This window comes from Poeciliopsis prolifica, unplaced genomic scaffold (genome assembly GCF_027474105.1).
Source record: "Poeciliopsis prolifica strain line A6 unplaced genomic scaffold, Auburn_PproV2 SCAFFOLD069, whole genome shotgun sequence".
Lineage (NCBI taxonomy): Eukaryota > Metazoa > Chordata > Actinopteri > Cyprinodontiformes > Poeciliidae > Poeciliopsis > Poeciliopsis prolifica.
Window position 1 is genome coordinate 2,035,524 of NW_026562444.1, and position 19,413 is coordinate 2,054,936.

Genomic DNA, 19,413 nt, shown 5'->3' on the forward strand with positions numbered 1-19,413 from the left:
TCAGTGTGTGTTCAGTGTGTGTGTTCAGTGTGTGTTCAGTGTGTGTTCAGTGTGTGTTCAGTGTGTTCATTGTGTGTGTTCAGTGTGTGTTCAGTGTGTCATTGTGTGTGTTCAGTGTGTGTTCAGTGTGTGTTCAGTGTGTGTGTTCAGTGTGTGTTCAGTGTGTGTTCAGTGTGTGTGTTCAGTGTGTGTTCAGTGTGTGTTCAGTGTGTGTGTTCAGTGTGTGTTCAGTGTGTTCAGTGTGTGTGTTCAGTGTGTTCAGTGTGTTCAGTGTGTGTGTTCAGTGTGTTCAGTGTGTGTTCAGTGTGTGTCAGTGTGTGTTCAGTGTGTTCAGTGTGTGTGTTCAGTGTGTTCAGTGTGTGTTCAGTGTGTGTGTTCAGTGTGTTCAGTGTGTCAGTGTGTGTTCAGTGTGTGTTCAGTGTGTGTGTTCAGTGTGTGTTCAGTGTGTGTGTTTAGTGTGTGTGTTCTGTGTGTTCAGTGTGTGTTCAGTGTGTGTGTTCAGTGTGTTCAGTGTGTGTTCAGTGTGTGTTCAGTGTGTGTTCAGTGTGTGTTCAGTGTGTGTTCAGTGTGTGTGTTCAGTGTGTTCAGTGTGGCGTTAACTGGAGCAGATTATCGGGATGAGCTGCAGATTTTTCCTGTAATTCCAGCTGTGAACATCGACTTTGCAGAGACTCGTTTGCGGGTCGGTTCTGGTCGGAGCAGAATCAGAACTGACTGCTGAAGTGGATCCAGGATCAGTGGAATGTTCTGGTTATTGGTTTTCTGTCTCAAATGTCTGTGAGGTTCTGACCCAGCACATCTGGGTCAGAACCGGATCATTCCTGCTGGATCTTCCTCCTTGACTCCAGAAGGATGAAGAGGCTCCTCCTCCTCGCCGTGCTCGTCCTGGCCCTGTGGGCGGAGCCAAGACGCTTCATGATGCTGACCTCTGAGACTCGCCGAGAGACAGCCGGACCCAGTGAGCCGGGTGGAACCGATGGAACGGGCGGGCCGGTTCTGTTCCACCTCGGGAGGACGAGGCGCAGCTGGGTCTGGAACCAGTTCTTTGTCCTGGAGGAGGACGCCGGACATGAGCCTCAGTATGTGGGAAGTAAGACCAGAACCTTCCAACCCGGTTTCGATCTGGTGCAGGAATTGGTTCTGCCATGTTCTACATTTTAAGTCTGGATCCATGTTTGGTTTGGAGCTCGAGGTTCTGTCAGGTTCTGTTTTCAGTTCAGCAGAACTTGATGGACAGAGTAAAACCACAATGGCGGCTCAGTGGTGCCACCCAGAGGCATGCTGGGAAACCCACTGATGGAAAGTATTCATTCAGATGGACAATAACAACGATGCTGTATTACTATTACCAATATGCATCCATCTCCTCCTCTTATCTGAGGTCAGGTCACGGGGTCAACAGCCCAAGAAGGGAGACCCAGACTTCCCTTCAGGTCCAGTTCCTCCTGGGTCTCCCTTGGGCCTCCTTCAAGTGGGACCTGAACCAGGCAGGCGTCCATCTGGACCAGAGGCTCCTTCCTTCGACTCTCGTCTGAGTCGAAGGAAGAGTCCAGACCCCCTACGGAGAAAACTCATTTCAGCCGCTTGTGTCACGACCTCGTTGTTTTGGTGGTAACCCAAAGCTCCTGACCATTGATGGGGGTCGACTGGTAAACCGAGCCAAGTCCGCAAAGATGATGGAGACCAGTTGGGCAAACTCCCAGAATCCTCCAGGAGCCTGGATTAATATATATTAATGTCATTAATAACCTGACCTTCCTATCATTAATAATGCTACTATTATCAATAACAATGACAACTATATTGATCATTATGATTGTTGACAAGACATGCAGTTGGATAACTGGTCTAACTGGGCCAACTGGTCTCTTCCCTGCAGCTCACTCTGACCTGGACAGAGGGGACGGTCAGGTGACGTACCACCTCAGCGGCGACGGAGCGATCTCCATCTTCACCGTTGATGAGCGGACCGGAGACATCCACGCCACCCGCAGGCTGGACCGGGAACAGCAGGCGTCCTACGTCCTGCGGGCCCAGGTCCGGGACCGGATCAGCCGGCTGCTGCTGGAGCCCGAGACCAGTTCACCATCCGAGTCCAGGACGTCAACGACAACGCTCCCCGGTTCCTGGACGGCCCCTACTCCGCCAGGGTCCCTGAGCGGGCCCCAGCAGGTGGGTCTGGACCCGGTTCTGTTAGTTGCTCCGGTTACAATTAGTGAGACAGTCTGCAGAACCAGAACCTAAACTGGACCTGACCTGAATTCAAGCTGAACGTGAAGCTTAGCAGCCTGGGAAAGAGACATACATTTATTCTGAAGGTCTACTTAAACAGGCTTTCAATGAACACATAAGGCTTTTATTGTGAAAGGCTGTGTGACTCCAGAGCAAGGTGCACTGAGGCTGCAGTGCTCTGAGCAGCCACTGGGTGTCAGCGATGTGTCTGTCTGCAGGAACGTCTGTGGTGACGGTGACGGCGACCGACGCCGACGACCCGACCTACGGAACCGCGGCCCGGATCGTCTACAGCCTCTTGCAGGGCGGGCCGTACTTCAGTGTAGATCGAGTCACAGGTAGGGCCTGGTTCTGACCCAGAATCTGGCTCCGATTGGTCCAGATGTTTGGCACCAGCCAGCAGGTTCTGTTGGTTCCCAGTTCTAGAGGCAGATCCTGAAGTCATCGCTTTACAAGTCTCTGTCTTCCTGGTGGTTCTGCCCGTCAACCTTTGACACCCTGTCCTTCAGGTGTGGTGCGGACCGCGCCTGACCTGGACCGGGAGACTCGGGACCGGTACCAGCTGGTGGTCCAGGCTCAGGACTTGTTGGGTCGGAGGGGGGCTCTGTCCGGAACAACGGCGGTTACAGTGACGGTGATGGACGTCAACGACAACCCACCGCGCTTCCCCCGCAGTGAGTCTGGAGGCCCTCTGTGACCTCTGACCTCTGGACCTGCTCATTGTGACACCCCCTCCGGTCCCACAGGGAACTACCGATTCAGCATTCCGGAGTCGGTACCGGTGCCGGCAGTGGTGGCTCGGATAAAAGCTATGGACCCGGACTTGGGTCAGAACGCCGAAGTGGAGTACCGGGTTCTGGACGGAGATGGACCAGGAACCTTCAGGGTTCTGACGGATCCAAACACACAGGAGGGTCTGCTGATACTGCTCAAGTACTGGTTCTGGACCTGGTTCTAGTTCTGACCTGGTTCTGGTTCTGACCTGGTTTGTTCCCCAGGGCCTGGACTTTGAGGTCCAGTCCAGCTACTTGCTGCGGGTCGAGGCGTCCAACCGGCAGACGGACGCCCGCTTCCTACTGGGCGGTCCGTTCAGCGACGAGGTTCTGGTCCAGCTGCAGGTGGAGGACGAGGACGAGTCCCCGTCTTCTCCGACTCCGTCCATCACTTGTCCGTGTCGGAGGACGTTCCGGTCGGAACCAAGGTGGGGGTCGTGTCAGCCCACGACCCAGACCGGTCCAACAGTCCCATCAGGTACCGGTGGAGCGGATGGGTTCAGGACCCGCTCCGTCCCTCTGTCCCTCCGTGTCCTTCTGTCTCCAGGTACTCCGTAGACAGGAAGTCGGACATTGGGGGTTTCTTTGACATTGACAGCCGTTCCGGTACCATCAGAACCAGCAGGTTTCTGGACCGTGAAGTCAGAGTTCAGCACAACATCACGATCATCGCCACGGAGACGTGTAGGTCACACGGTACACAGCACAGAGCCCTGATTGGCTGCCGACGGACAGGTGTGCTTGTATTTGCAGCGGACCCGTCCCAGGCCGGCTCGGTTGCGGTTCTGGTTTCTGTGACGGATGTTAACGACAATCCGCCGAGTTGGCCACTGAGTCCCAGATGTCGGTCTGCGAGGACGTCCGGCCCAGTCAGGTGAGTTTCAGGTTGGCTCAGCAGCTTGAGCAGCGTCAGCAGAACCTCCTGTGTTTGGATCCGACAGAACCTGGAAGGTTTCCGGTCCATCAGCCAGGTGAGTTTCATAGAGGAGTCGGCTGACCTCTTGACCTCTGTGTCACCTTCTGCAGGTTGTCGGGACTCTGAGCGCCGTGGATCTGGACGACCCCGAGGACGGACATCGCTTCTGTTCTCACTCCCTGCAGGAAGTGATGCGAATCTCAGCTTCAGCTTGATTGACAACAGAGGTATGGGCTCTGGACTCTGGGCCGGAACCGGGCCGGGACTCTGGGCCGGAACCGGGCCGGGACTCTGGCCGGAACCGGGCAGGACTCTGGGCCGGGACTCTGGGCCGGGACTCTGGGCCGGAACCGGGCCAGGACTCTGGGCCGGGACTCTGGGCCGGAACCGGGCCGGGACTCTGGGCCGGGACTCTGGGCCGGAACCGGGCCGGGACTCTGGGCCGGAACCGGGCCGGAACCGGGCCGGGACTCTGGGCCGGGACTCTGGGCCGGGACTCTGGGCCGGAACCGGGCCGGGACTCTGGGCCGGAACCGGGCCGGGACTCTGGGCCGGGACTCTGGGCCGGGACTCTGGGCCGGAACCGGGCCGGGACTCTGGGCCGGGACTCTGGGCCGGGACTCTGGGCCGGGACTCTGGGCCGGGACCGGGCCGGGACTCTGGGCCGGGACTCTGGGCCGGGACTCTGGGCCGGAACCGGATGCCGACTGGTTTCTCTGCTTGCAGACAACACGGCCTCGGTTCTGGCGCTGCAGCCCGGTCTGCGGCTGCGGGACCGACCCGTCCACCTGGTTGGCGTGGTGATCGCAGACAGCGGCCGCGTCCCTCAGCAGCACCAACACCGTCACCGTCTCCGTCTGTAGCTGTGATCGCTATGGCAACCAGCACCACTGCAGCCGGGACGAGCCTCTCGATGTCGCTGTGACAACCGCCGCGGTCCTGACCGGCCTGGTCACGTTGCTGGGTACGTAAATGAAGCGTTCCGATCCGGTTGGATCGGAACCGGACCGGACCGCTTCACCGTCTCCTTCCTCCTCAGGGGTTGCTACGGTAACGGCCTTTGTCAGGTCCAGGCGACCGGAGGAAGAGGAGGACGAAGAGCGAGACGCCCGGGAGAATTTCACCTGTTACGATGATGAAGGTGGCGGCGAGGAAGACACGAGGCCTTCAACATGGCCGCCCTGAGACACCTGGACCGGCACGACCCGACGGCGGTTCTGCCCACCCGCAGGCCCAGATGGTCCGGCTGCTGAAGGCGAACCCGGAGCCCCCTGCTGACGTTCTGACGGTGGCCTGGAGCGGCGGCGGCCCGGCGCCGCGTTCCATCGGCTCCCCGGAACCGGCAGAACCCGACCAGAACTTCTCATGGGCCTCGAGGTTCTGGAGGCCGGCCGACCTCTACGAACCCAGAGGGGCGGAGCCTGAAGAGGACAGCTGATTGGATAGAAGCTGATCAGAACTCAGGAGACCGACAAGCAGAACCAGCCTGACCGGGTCCATCAGGACCTCACCATGACGACTGGGTTGTTGCCCTGATGTCACCATGACGACTGGGTTGTTGCCCTGATGTCACCATGACGACTGTGTTGTTGCCCTGATGTCACCATGACGACTGGGTTGTTGCCCTGATGTCACCATGACGACTGGGTTGTTGCCCTGATGTCACCATGACGACTGGGTTGTTGCCTGATGTCACCATGACGACTGGGTTGTTGCCCTGATGTCACCATGACGACCATGTTCTGTTCGGGTTTGATGACAATCAGACGTTTTGCTTCTTAGATGCTTTTATTAAAGTCGCTCTGATCAAGTTGCACACAGGTGTCTCACTAATGACTGACTCCTTCTGTTGTCCTATTCTTGACATTTATGCAATCACCTCTGTTCGCCACTGCCATCTAGTGGACATAAACAATTCAATCATCACCATGACGACTGGGTTGTTGCCCTGATGATCTTTCAATTGTTTCAGCAATAAAGTGACAAAATGTTCACAACAATTTCACTGAGTAACCAAAACCCAAACAAAAACAAGTCCAGATGACAGGATGAATTTACTGATGACAGGTGAACTCACAACTTCTGCTCTTTCAGATTCATCTTCTTTTCAAACTGGGTCCAGAACCCGGTGTCTGGGTCCACACTGACCAGAACCAGGCTGCTATCCCGCCTCACTCAGGTTCCGCTCTCAGCTGGATGCTGTGGTCTCCGGTCCGGTCCGGTCCGGTGCGGTCCGGTGCGGTCCGGTCCGGTTCGGTCCGGTCCGGTCCGGTCCGGTCCGGTCCGGTCCGGTTCGGTCCGGTCCGGTCAGCCTTATTGGGTTTTCAGTGGCTCGTCCCGACAGTGGAACCATCAGAAGCTCATGTTCTGACCCGTTGGACCCAGAATGGTTGTTCTGTTCCGGGGCTGGGACTTGTGGTTCTAGGAGCAGAGGTTCGGGAAGTTTCCGAGTCCGTCGCAGTGGCTCCTCCAGGCCTGCAGGGGGCGGTACCGACCCAGTAACTCGACCCGCTCAGTAAGAAAAGCAGCGGAACCTTCGAGGACGTGTCAGAGTTTCCGGTTCTGTCTGAGCTGCTCCGCGCCGGCCCGTTACCTGGTCCTCGTTCCGGGTCCGGTCCTCCTCAGCGGCGTTTGGTTCGGAGATGCGAGTGTGTGCGGGTCTGAGCGGGCCTCTGGTCCTGAGCCTGGTTCTGGTTCTGGTTCGGGGCTGGGAGGCGGACCTGGAGCTCCTGGACCTGGTCGAGGAGGTTCCGCAGAACTTCTACGGTTCCTGCACCTGGGCAAGGTGAGTCCGTCTCCATGGCAACCCGGGACCGGCACCACGTCACGGTCCGCTCCGGGTTCTGCTGCCAGCCGTTTCTAAAAGCCGAACCCACTCGGAACCCGTCCGTGAGGTTCCGGAGGTTTTCCTGGTCCAGGCAGGAAGCCCAGTTCGGCTCTCGGTTCTGGAGGACAGATTCCGGTCCAGATGTTCTGTCCGGTTCCAACAGCTGCGGTTCCAGTTTATTACTATCGATATTCTTATTGATCGAGTTATAAAATCAGATCAAGTTTATTTACAACAAACATCAAAACAAGATGATCAATAATAAAATAAATAAATAAACAAAGAGCAGCAGCAGGTTTGGAGCTGGAGGAACAGATGAGACTCAATCAATCGATCAATCAATCGATCGATCAGATTTCAGCAGCAAGGCCTTCAACAGTTTTATATCGTAAAAACACAAATTCATGCAGCATAGAATCAACAATAAAACATGACAATAAGTCGAGAGCCAGAAAGATAAATTAAAACTAGATCTATAACTAGATCTGTAACTAGATCTATAACTAGATCTATAACTCTAGATCTATAACTAGATCTGTAACTAGATCTATAACTAGATCTATAACTCTAGATCTGTAACTAGATCTATAACTAGATCTATAACTAGATCTATAACTCTAGATCTATAACTAGATCTATAACTAGATCTATAACTAGATCTATAACTCTAGATCTATAACTAGATCTGTAACTAGATCTATAACTAGATCTATAACTAGATCTATAACTAGATCTATAACTAGATCTATAACTCTAGATCTATAACTAGATCTGTAACTAGATCTATAACTAGATCTATAACTCTAGATCTATAACTAGATCTATAACTAGATCTATAACTCTAGATCTATAACTAGATCTATAACTCTAGATCTATAACTAGATCTGTAACTCTAGATCTATAACTAGATCTGTAACTAGATCTATAACTAGATCTATAACTAGATCTGTAACTAGATCTATAACTAGATCTATAACTCTAGATCTATAACTAGATCTGTAACTCTAGATCTATAACTAGATCTGTAACTAGATCTATAACTAGATCTATAACTCTAGATCTATAACTAGATCTGTAACTAGATCTATAACTAGATCTATAACTCTAGATCTGTAACTAGATCTGTAACTAGATCTATAACTAGATCTATAACTCTAGATCTATAACTAGATCTATAACTCTAGATCTATAACAAGATCTGTAACTAGATCTATAACTCTAGATCTATAACTAGATCTGTAACTAGATCTATAACTAGATCTATAACTAGATCTATAACTAGATCTATAACTCTAGATCTATAACTAGATCTGTAACTAGATCTATAACTAGATCTATAACTCTAGATCTATAACTAGATCTATAACTAGATCTGTAACTAGATCTATAACTAGATCTATAACTCTAGATCTATAACTAGATCTATAACTCTAGATCTATAACTAGATCTGTAACTAGATCTATAACTCTAGATCTATAACTAGATCTATAACTAGATCTATAACTAGATCTATAACTCTAGATCTGTAACTAGATCTGTAACTAGATCTACAACTAGATCTATAACTCTAGATCTATACTAGATCTGTAACTAGATCTATAACTAGATCTGTAACTCTAGATCTATAACTAGATCTGTAACTCTAGATCTAAACTAGATCTGTAACTAGATCTATAACTAGATCTATAACTCTAGATCTATAACTAGATCTGTAACTAGATCTATAACTAGATCTATAACTCTAGATCTGTAACTAGATCTATAACTAGATCTATAACTAGATCTATAACTCTAGATCTATAACTAGATCTATAACTAGATCTATAACTAGATCTATAACTCTAGATCTATAACTAGATCTGTAACTAGATCTATAACTAGATCTATAACTCTAGATCTATAACTAGATCTATAACTAGATCTATAACTAGATCTATAACTCTAGATCTGTAACTAGATCTATAACTAGATCTATAACTCTAGATCTGTAACTAGATCTATAACTAGATCTATAACTCTAGATCTATAACTAGATCTATAACTAGATCTATAACTAGATCTATAACTCTAGATCTGTAACTAGATCTATAACTAGATCTATAACTCTAGATATATAACTAGATCTGTAACTAGATCTAAACTCTAGATCTATAACTAGATCTATAACTCTAGATCTATAACTAGATCTGTAACTAGATCTATAACTAGATCTGTAACTAGATCTATAACTCTAGATCTATAACTTGATCTATAACTCTAGATCTATAACTAGATCTGTAACTAGATCTATAACTAGATCTGTAACTAGATCTATAACTCTAGATCTATAACTAGATCTGTAACTAGATCTATAACTCTAGATCTATAACTAGATCTGTAACTAGATCTATAACTCTAGATCTATAACTAGATCTATAACTCTAGATCTGTAACTAGATCTATAACTAGATCTGTAACTAGATCTATAACTAGATCTATAACTATAGATCTATAACTCTAGATCTGTAACTAGATCTAAACTAGATCTATAACTAGATCTGTAACTAGATCTATAACTCTAGATCTGTAACTAGATCTGTAACTAGATCTATAACTAGATCTATAACTCTAGATCTATAACTAGATCTGTAACTAGATCTATAACTAGATCTGTAACTCTAGATCTATAACTAGATCTGTAACTAGATCTGTAACTAGATCTACAACTAGATCTATAACTCTAGATCTATAACTAGATCTGTAACTAGATCTATAACTAGATCTATAACTCTAGATCTATAACTAGATCTATAACTCTAGATCTATAACTAGATCTGTAACTAGATCTATAACTAGATCTATAACTCTAGATCTATAACTAGATCTGTAACTAGATCTATAACTAGATCTATAACTCTAGATCTGTAACTAGATCTATAACTAGATCTATAACTAGATCTATAACTCTAGATCTATAACTAGATCTATAACTAGATCTATAACTAGATCTATAACTCTAGATCTGTAACTAGATCTGTAACTAGATCTATAACTAGATCTATAACTCTAGATCTATAACTAGATCTATAACTAGATCTATAACTAGATCTATAACTCTAGATCTGTAACTAGATCTATAACTAGATCTATAACTCTAGATCTGTAACTAGATCTATAACTAGATCTATAACTCTAGATCTATAACTAGATCTATACTAGATCTATAACTAGATCTATAACTCTAGATCTGTAACTAGATCTATAACTAGATCTATAACTCTAGATATATAACTAGATCTATAACTAGATCTATAACTAGATCTATAACTAGATCTATAACTCTAGATCTATAACTAGATCTGTAACTAGATCTATAACTAGATCTGTAACTAGATCTATAACTCTAGATCTATAACTAGATCTATAACTCTAGATCTCTATAACTAGATCTGTAACTAGATCTATAACTAGATCTGTAACTAGATCTATAACTCTAGATCTATAACTAGATCTGTAACTAGATCTATAACTCTAGATCTATAACTAGATCTGTAACTAGATCTATAACTCTAGATCTATAACTAGATCTATAACTCTAGATCTATAACTAGATCTATAACGATCTGTAACTAGATCTATAACTAGATCTATAACTATAGATCTATAACTCTAGATCTGTAACTAGATCTATAACTAGATCTATAACTAGATCTATAACTAGATCTATAACTCTAGATCTATAACTAGATCTGTAACTAGATCTATAACTAGATCTATAACTCTAGATCTATAACTAGATCTGTAACTAGATCTATAACTAGATCTGTAACTCTAGATCTATAACTCTAGATCTATAACTAGATCTATAACTAGATCTGTAACTAGATCTATAACTAGATCTATAACTCTAGATCTATAACTAGATCTGTAACTAGATCTATAACTAGATCTGTAACTAGATCTATAACTAGATCTATAACTCTAGATCTATAACTAGATCTGTAACTAGATCTATAACTAGATCTATAACTCTAGATCTGTAACTAGATCTATAACTAGATCTATAACTAGATCTATAACTCTAGATCTATAACTAGATCTATAACTAGATCTATAACTAGATCTATAACTCTAGATCTGTAACTAGATCTGTAACTAGATCTATAACTAGATCTATAACTCTAGATCTATAACTAGATCTATAACTAGATCTATAACTAGATCTATAACTCTAGATCTGTAACTAGATCTATAACTAGATCTATAACTCTAGATCTATAACTAGATCTATAACTAGATCTATAACTAGAGAGGTTCCGTCTGGTTCACAGCCTGACGGTAAAAGCTGCTCTGCTGATCTCAGAGCTCTGGGTCGGATGGTTCTGATGGTTCTGGGTCAATATTCTGTTCTCAGAACTGAGTCAGAACTCCTTCACCTTTCATTCCTTTATCAATGCAGATTGAGGTTCTGCTGAGCTAATGCAGTTTTTCCTTCCACTCAACTTTCCATGAATTTTCTAGGACTCAGCCGTCTCTGAGCAGCGCACTGATCCACAAACCTGAGGCTTCGATCTGATAAAACATTTATTTTTCTAAACAGACATAAATGTCAAATTTATTTCATAACTCTGCAGCAGTACGGCACCACCAGCTGGTCAAACATTGAAAAAAAAAACTTGAATCTGTTCAGTCAGTGCAGGAAGATGAATTATAAAGTAACTGAAACTGACAAACATAACAGGTTGACTTTTTTGGTCAAAACCTTGTAAGAAAATAAAGTGCAACAAATCTTCATAAGGTTCAGTTAATGATGCCAAAATTAATGTAAAATAAAGAATAAATTAATATTTGTTCAAAATACAGAAACAAAAATCCTCTTCTGCTCCTGAAATATTACAATTATTAACCCATTTCTATCACTTGTTTGTATCTATGTACGTAAATAATTTTAAATGAAATGAAACAGCAGAACTGCTGCCTTGCAGCAAGAAGGTCCTGGGTTCGATTCCCAGCCTGGGATCTTTTTGCATGTCCTCCTTGTGCATGCTGGGTTTTCTCCAGGTTCTCTCCAGGTTATCTCCAGGTTATCTCCAGGTTCACTTTGGCGGGTCAGCGCGGGGGCAGCCAGATTCCCTACGTATGTTAATGTTGTAAAACAATAGAAGTTCAGCAGCAACATATTCCTGCAGACTGACTTCTTTCTGCCGTCGTTTTCTTTCCTCTCGTGGCTTCATGGTGAACGCCGTCATTGCAGAAGCATCTTTAAATATCATAGATTCAGGGTATTAAATTCATGCCAAACTCTGATCATAGTTAGCATATGTGTAGAAATATGAGCCAATATGAGCTTCTCTGTTCATATTCAAACAAAACCTTCATTTTTGCTTGAGCGAATAAATCGGCCCTCATTGTCCCCCTCCGTCCCCCTGCAGGACGCGGCGGCAGCAGACATAAAGAAGGCGTACCGTCGCCTGTCTCTGACTCTCCATCCTGATAAGAACAAAGATGAAAATGCCGAGACGCAGTTCAGACAGGTGAGACGCAATTCAGACAGGTGGGTGGACCCGACCTGCAGAACCAGAGCCAGAACCTCATGGTCTTCCTTGTCCGTCCTCAGCTGGTGGCCATCTATGAAGTTCTGAAGGACGAGGACAGACGGCGAAGGTGAGGCAGCCAAGGGACGCCCGTCCTCCCTGGAGGTCAGCGGGTCACCAGGTGTGTCTCTGCAGGTACGATGACATCCTGGAGAACGGCCTCCCTGATTGGCGGCAGCCCGTCTTCTACTACCGGCGCGTGAGGAAGATGAGCAACGCCGAGCTGGGCTTCCTGCTCTTCCTCATCCTCACTGTGGGACACTACGCCGTCATCTGGTCCATCTACCTGGAGAAACAGCTGGTGAGACAGCCAATCAGAGCAGAGCATGTCATGTGACTTTTCCAGGATGAACTCCTCAGTCGGAAAAAAAAGGAAAAGAAGAAGAAGCTGAGTTCCAGACCCGCCGAGGAGCTCAGGTGTATCGTTCAGGACCGCTCCGACAGGTAAAGCTGTGACATCACCATCGCCATAGTTTCCGTACCTCCCCTCTGATGTTGCTGCTGCAGGAGCCATGAGCGACCGCAATGGCAGGACATCCTCCCTCTGAAGCTCAGCATCTGGCTCTACCTGGCCCTCAAGAACCTGCCACAGACTGTACAGGTAGGGGACCGGACCGGACCAGTCCAGACCGGACCGGAACCCAGTTTGAGTCCAGGTGTCCTCATGGTCTCACAGCCAGTCTCTGTGTTCCAGGAGGTGAAGCAGTTCTACGAAGACTACCAGCAGACCAAACAGGAAGCTGAGGCTGAACAGGAAGTGGTTCCAAGTAAATCCTGATCTAGAACTTGATCTAGAACCTGATTTAGAACCCGACCAGAAACTGATCTAGAACCTGATCTACAACCCGACCAGAACCCGACCAGAACCTGATCTACAACCCGACCAGAACCTGATCTAGAACCCGTCCAGAACCTGATCTAGAACTTGATCTAGAACCTGATTTAGAACCCGACCAGAACCTGATCTAGAACCTGATTTAGAACCTGATCTACAACCCGACCAGAACCCGACCAGAACCTGATCTACAACCCGACCAGAACCTGATCTAGAACCCGACCAGAACCTGATCTAGAACCCAACCAGAAACCCGATCTAGAACCTGATCTAGAACCTGATCTAGAACCTGATTTAGAACCCGACCAGAACCTGATCTAGAACCTGATTTAGAACCTGATCTACAACCCGACCAGAACCTGATTTAGAACCTGATCCAGAACCTGATCTAGAACCCGACCAGAACCTGATCTAGAACCTGATCCAGAACCCGATCTAGAACCCGACCAGAACCTGATCTAGAACCCGACCAGAACCTGATTTAGAACCTGATCTAGAACCCGTTCTGCCTCTGTTCTGCCAGGAGAGAAACGGCTAAAGGTGAAGAAACCCAAAGTGGAATTTCCGGTTTACGTCCCTCCAGAGACGCAGCAGAACTACGACCAGACGACGTCCATCGAGGACATTGAGGACCAGATGGACGACTGGCTGCAGGACGCCAAGGCTCCCAAGAAGAAGGTGAGACGATGGGACGCTACCGAGACGTCGTCGTCCGCTGTCCCTCTGTCTTTCTGAGGTCCTATTTGTTACTCAAACTGCTGTTAAAGAAAGTGGTGACGAGGGATCAGTCCAGCATTTTGGTGCCGCCCGTTGTCTGGCCTGCAGTCTCTGCCCTCTTTGCCCTGCAGGAGTCCGGCTGGACGGAGGACGAGCTGAGCCTCCTCAGCAGGTTGATGGTGAAATTCCCTGGAGGAACTCCGGGCCGCTGGGAGAAGATTGCCCAGGAACTTGGACGATCTGTTCCCTCTGTGAGTGTGAAGCTGTTTCACTGGTCCCAGAGTCCAGGGGAACCCGGTCCGGGGGAACCCGGTCCGGGGGAACCCGGTCCAGGGGAACCCGGTCCCGGTTCCCCTGGACCGGCATGGGTTCAGGTCCAAGTGGATTCGGTTCTACATGTGTTGCTGACCTGAATGGTTTTTCCTGCTGCAGGTGACAACCAAAGTCAAAAATGAAAGACAATGTGAACCAAACCTCAGGTACGTACATCGGTTCTGGAATTTGGGTTTATTTGGGTTCTGCTGTGACACTAAGGTCCAACTGAGACAGTTTCAGGTTCCCTCAATTTGAGGTTCTGTTGTTCTGCACATTTGGTTCTACCCAGCAGAACTCTGATGGAACTTCTGTTCTCATGTTCCAGCTCTGGTCAAACTCTCAGATTTAAAGTCTTCTCCACTTCCTGTGAGGTCATTTCCTGTGGATGACATCATCACTCAGAGAGTGGGCGGGGTCAGTGAAGAGGAGGAGGAGGAGGAAGAAGCTGCTGTTGCGGCGCTCCGAAGGAGGAACAAGAAGAGTTCCTGTGCAGACGGCTTGGAGGGGAAGGTCCGCGGCCGGCGGCAGAAGGACTTTGACCCGGCGGCGGCGGTGGAGGAACAGGAGGAGGCGGAGCTTCAGGAGAACATGGCCGTTTGGACACAGAACCAGCAGAAGCTGCTAGAACTGGCCCTACAGCAGTTCCCCCGTGGAACTGCAGAACGGTGCCGGATCGCCAAGGTGGTCCCTGGAAAGACCAAGGTGAGACAACCCTGTTCTGGTTCTGACCTGGTTCCCTCTGTGTTCTGGTTCTGACCTGATTCCCTCTGTGTTCTGGTTCCAGGAGGAATGTGTGACCCGGTGTAAGATGCTGGCTGAACTGGTGAAGAAGAGGAAGCAGCTGAAGAGCTGATGAGCCCTGGCTCCGCCCCTTCCTGCTGCTGCTGCCAGATGATTGGCCTAATGGTTCTGGCTCACCTGCCCAGGTGTTCTGGTGCCAGAAGGTCAGCAGACCTCATGTGCCTTACATTCTTCAGCATGTTGCCAATCAATAGTCAATACTCAGTATTTATTGTTCCCTTCAGTTTTTATTGTTTCCAAATAAAGATTCATTCATCATCGGCTTCCTGTCTCTATGTCCTGGACCCGGTTCTGTTCTGATCCGGTTCTGATCCGGACTTTGGAGTCAGGAGAGGGAAACGTATCATGTGTGATCATAAATCTCTTCCTGTTTGAAATTCTCTTCATTAAGTAAAAAGAAACTATTAGAAAAATGAAAGCGGTTTTCTATTTTTCTTCTTCTTGGGAACCGGAAGCTGCATTTACCGCCACCAACCACACTGCTTCCTCGTTTCCGGTCTTTGCTTTTATTTTGAAAATCCTACCGGCAGTGACGCAGTGTTTCCTGCCAGCTGAGCCGAGCAGCCATTAACAGCGTCTGGCACCGGCGGTTCGGAAGGAGCTTCGGCTGTAAACGACGAGCCAGAACCGGAACCGGCAGCGAACTTCCAGTCCAGAACCGGTGAGTCTCCCAGCGTTACCGGGTCAGATCCCGGACAGAACCGGTCAAGTTCAGCTTGTGGGTTTTCAGGGGGTTCTGTTCATATCTGGGTCGGTTCTACAAGGAGACGGGTTCTGATCTGTTGGGTTTGGTCTCCAGCTCGTTCATTCGTGAATGATTCGGATCCGGATCCGAATCATTCACCTTCAGTTCAGATTCGGCTCTGAGAACCGGGCCAGGCTCCTTTTGCCTGAATCGCTGCGGCTTGACGTTCTGGAGGTCCAGATCGATTTGGTTCTGGTGTCGCTGCTGATAACACGGCAGAGGTTCTGGCCGGCCCGTTTACAGTGTTACCATGGTGACTAGAACAGGTGTTGGTACAGGTGTTGCATCAAAATCTGTGACCAATAAGGTGATTAAATGTTGTTATAAATCCACTCGGATGGAGGCGAAGAGGCAGAAAAATAGTTTCTCTGTGACGTGATGTACAGTGACGTCACGGATTATCATGGCATCAACAGGAGTTTGGGCAGTTTGGCCATCAGGGGTTAAATATGGTGTTCAGTGATGTGGCTGTTCTGAACAGCCACATCACACTGAACATTAGAAATGATGGTAAAAACGACCAGAGCACTTGGAGTCATTTCCCATCTTTAACAATTTATTAAATGGCCGTAGTTGGTTTATACATTTTATTGTTTATGCATCCAGTGCAAAACAGCTTACAGTCAAATACAAATTTCTCCAGTAATAAAGGAGCCATGAGATTTACAATCCCACCTCATTTTCACTACCTTCCATCTTTAATGGATTCTAGTTTAAAAACTGCAACAACTGGACTCTTCAAACCTGGACTGGACTCTTCAAACCTGGACTGGACTCTTCAAACCTGGACTGGACTCTTCAAACCTGGACTGGACTCTTCAAACCTGGACTGGACTCTTCAAACCTGGACTGGACTCTTCAAACCTGGACTGGACTCTTTAAACCTGGACTGGACTCTTCAAACCTGGACTGGACTCTTCAAACCTGGACTGGACTCTTCAAACCTGGACTGGACTCTTCTGCTCTAATAACACAATATTTAGATCCATGTTTGGGATTTATGAAACTTCACTCAAGTTTAGATTACTATTCACACTTGTTCCATGCACAAATTCAAAACCACTTTATTAATCTCAATGGGAATTAAATGTTGGTATAACTAATTAATTCTTCAGTTATTGTAGATGGTGATGGCTGTGGAAGGAAAAACCTTCTGCAGTGGGCTGTGAAGTAAAGTTTCACAAATCAGAAAAAAGTTTCATAAATCCCAAACATGGATCTAAATATTCTGCTATTAGAGTAGAAGAATCCAGTCCAGGTTTGAAGAGTCCAGTCCAGGTTTGAAGAGTCCAGTTGTTGCAGTTTTTAAACTAGAATCCATTAAAGATGGAAGGTAGTGAAAATGAGGTGGAATCGCCCTTTAGCCATTTTCCGAATCGGGACCAACTTCAGCTTCAGTTGTCCTAGAAGACACGTGGTCCACACTGATGACTGGTTCTGGACCGGTACCTGCCCAGCCTGGCCTCTGTCAGGCTGCAGGTATCTCTCCACCATCAGCCTGTGAGTGAATGGATGAATGAGTGAATAACTGTAGAAGCTTTGTGTTTCTTTGGACTAGATAAGCAGCTATATGAAGCCATTTACCATAATGTGGTTGTGAGCGGTCCGGTACCTAGAGGCTCTGTGGATCAGTACCACCCTCATGATGTTTCCGGTAGCAGGTTCCCACCCAAATATTTTCTCTAGTTCTACTTCCAGAACCCATGGTTCTGGAAACCCTGTCCGAACTCAGAAGGTTTTGTCTTATTTCTGATTATTATGATTTCATAATAATAAACTTTACCAGGAAATAAGTTCTGGTTCTGACCAGGAAGGTCTAACAGAACATTTCTAGAGAAGTGAAGGGACCTGATAAGAACAGGTGATAAAACTGTTGTCAACCAGCTCCAGGTCAGCTGTGAACAGATAAACATCTGTCATCATGTCCGTGGTCCAGTTACTGGTCTCTTTGAGTTGATCCAACGTCTGGTTCTGTCTCCAGGTGTGATGCAGCAGACATGTCCCTTCAGGCCACGCTGCGGGACCGGATCAGCTCGGCCCAGGCGCTGCTGCAGCGGGCGGAGCATCTCTGTCCAGGGGTTGAAGGTCACCAGAAGTTGTGCGGCAAGCTGCGGGCCGAGCTGCGCTTCCTGCGACGGGTTGAAGCCGGAGAGCTGCAGGTGAAGGAGTCTCACCTGCACAGCACCAACCTCACCCACCTTACCGCCATCGTGGACTCGGCGCAGGACTTGGAGGATGTTGTGGCATTGTTGCACGTCTTCAGCTACCGGGACGCCGCCGGCCGCCGGCGCACACTTGTGGTGGACGTGGTGGCCGACGCGGGACTCACCTGGGTGAAGGCGGTGGGCCGCAAGGCAGAGGCGCTGCACAACATCTGGCAGGGGCGGGGCCAGTACGGAGACAAGAGCGTGGTACGGCAGGCGGAGGACTTCCTGTTGGCCAGCCGCCAGCTGCCCGTCAACTACCGCCACCCCCACGTCGTCTTCGCCTTCTACAACGGCGTGTCCAGCCCCATGGCCGACCGGCTGCGGCACCTGGGCGTGGCGGTGAGGGGCGACATTGTGGCGGTGAGGGTGGAGGATGAGCAGGAGAAGGATGAGGAAGAAGTGGAGGAAGAGGAGGCCGACCCAGATGACCCAGAGGGAGAGCTGGCGTCTGGTCTGACCCAGGTGCAGCGTGGCACGGTGCTGGCTCGCCTGGCATTTCCACTGCCGCCGCCGCCAGAGGAGTGTGGGCGGGTCAACCTGGACATCACCACGCTCATCGCCTACGTGTCGGCGCTCAGCCACGGTCGCTGCCACTTCAGCTTCCGGGAGCCGGTCCTGACGGAGCAGGCTGCCCAGGAGCGCCGGTGGCCGGTTCTGCCCAGCCTTGACGCCTTCATGGCAGGCAAGGAGCTGTTCGTCTGCCGCGCCGCCGTGACCGACTTTCGCGCCATCCTGGACACGCTGGGCGGGCCGGGCGAGAAGGAGCGCGCTCAGACGCTCCTGGCACGCCTGCACCTGGTGGACGACCAGCCGTCGGAGCGCAGCCGCCGCCTCACGCCCAGTGCCAAGGTCAACCGCCGCTCGCTTGCCATCTTCGGAACCGGAGATTTCCTGAGAGCTGTCACCATGACAGCCAACAGCCGCTTCGTCAGGGCGGCCGCCAATCAGGGCGTCCGCTACAGCGTGTTCATCCACCAACCCAGAGCGCTGACTGAAGGCAAGGAGTGGAGGGCCACGCCCATCTGAGGAAGCCACGCCCACCTTCTCTGAGGCTGATGGGGATTGTAGTTTCTAAACTGTGTGGAATGTGATTGGTCAGCTGAGATCTGGATGTTTCTGTTCAAATTAGATCAATAAATAATGTCACAGGAAGTCATCTGGAATCAGTCCTTTCAGAATGAAAGTCCTTATTAGCGTTATGATTTGGAGTGAAAACGGGTTCTGGTTCTGGTTGTTTTCATCCTCACGTACCAGGCGTTTGCTGGGGAACCACCTTCAGGTCTCTTCATAGAGCGAAGTGCAAGTCCCACCTGCTGTTGCTCACCATCATGACCTGTGGGTCATTCATGATAAATATGAATAAACTTGATAAAATGCTACGCAGCAACAGGACAGTTTGCTTGACTCAGGTGTTTTCTTCTTGGGACTGATGTACAGCTTTCAATAAAAGTTTCAATCATTATTTTTAAT

At 48.4% G+C, this 19,413-nt stretch overlaps 2 protein-coding genes and 1 pseudogene across 2 annotated transcripts; all 3 read left to right on the top strand.

Moving 5' to 3' along the window:
- Positions 1-584: 584 nt before the first annotated feature.
- Positions 585-5,375, top strand: LOC129351635 (cadherin-7-like; annotated as a pseudogene).
- Positions 5,376-6,563: 1,188 nt separating this feature from the next.
- On the top strand, positions 6,564-15,253 carry LOC129351636 (dnaJ homolog subfamily C member 1-like). Its single transcript, XM_055020587.1, is given in 13 exon segments — positions 6,564-6,684; positions 6,687-6,706; positions 12,162-12,263; positions 12,347-12,393; positions 12,459-12,624; positions 12,670-12,767; positions 12,831-12,924; positions 13,018-13,090; positions 13,682-13,836; positions 14,007-14,140; positions 14,308-14,354; positions 14,516-14,892; positions 14,975-15,253. Coding segments are annotated over 13 exon segments (1,503 nt in total). The 3' UTR covers positions 15,044-15,253.
- A 2,457-nt stretch (positions 15,254-17,710) lies between these two features.
- On the top strand, positions 17,711-19,337 carry cunh7orf25 (chromosome unknown C7orf25 homolog). The gene has a single exon (XM_055020588.1). The coding sequence runs from the start codon at positions 17,734-17,736 to the stop codon at positions 18,967-18,969; it is 1,236 nt and encodes a 411-aa protein (XP_054876563.1). The 5' UTR covers positions 17,711-17,733; the 3' UTR covers positions 18,970-19,337.
- Positions 19,338-19,413: the final 76 nt, after the last annotated feature.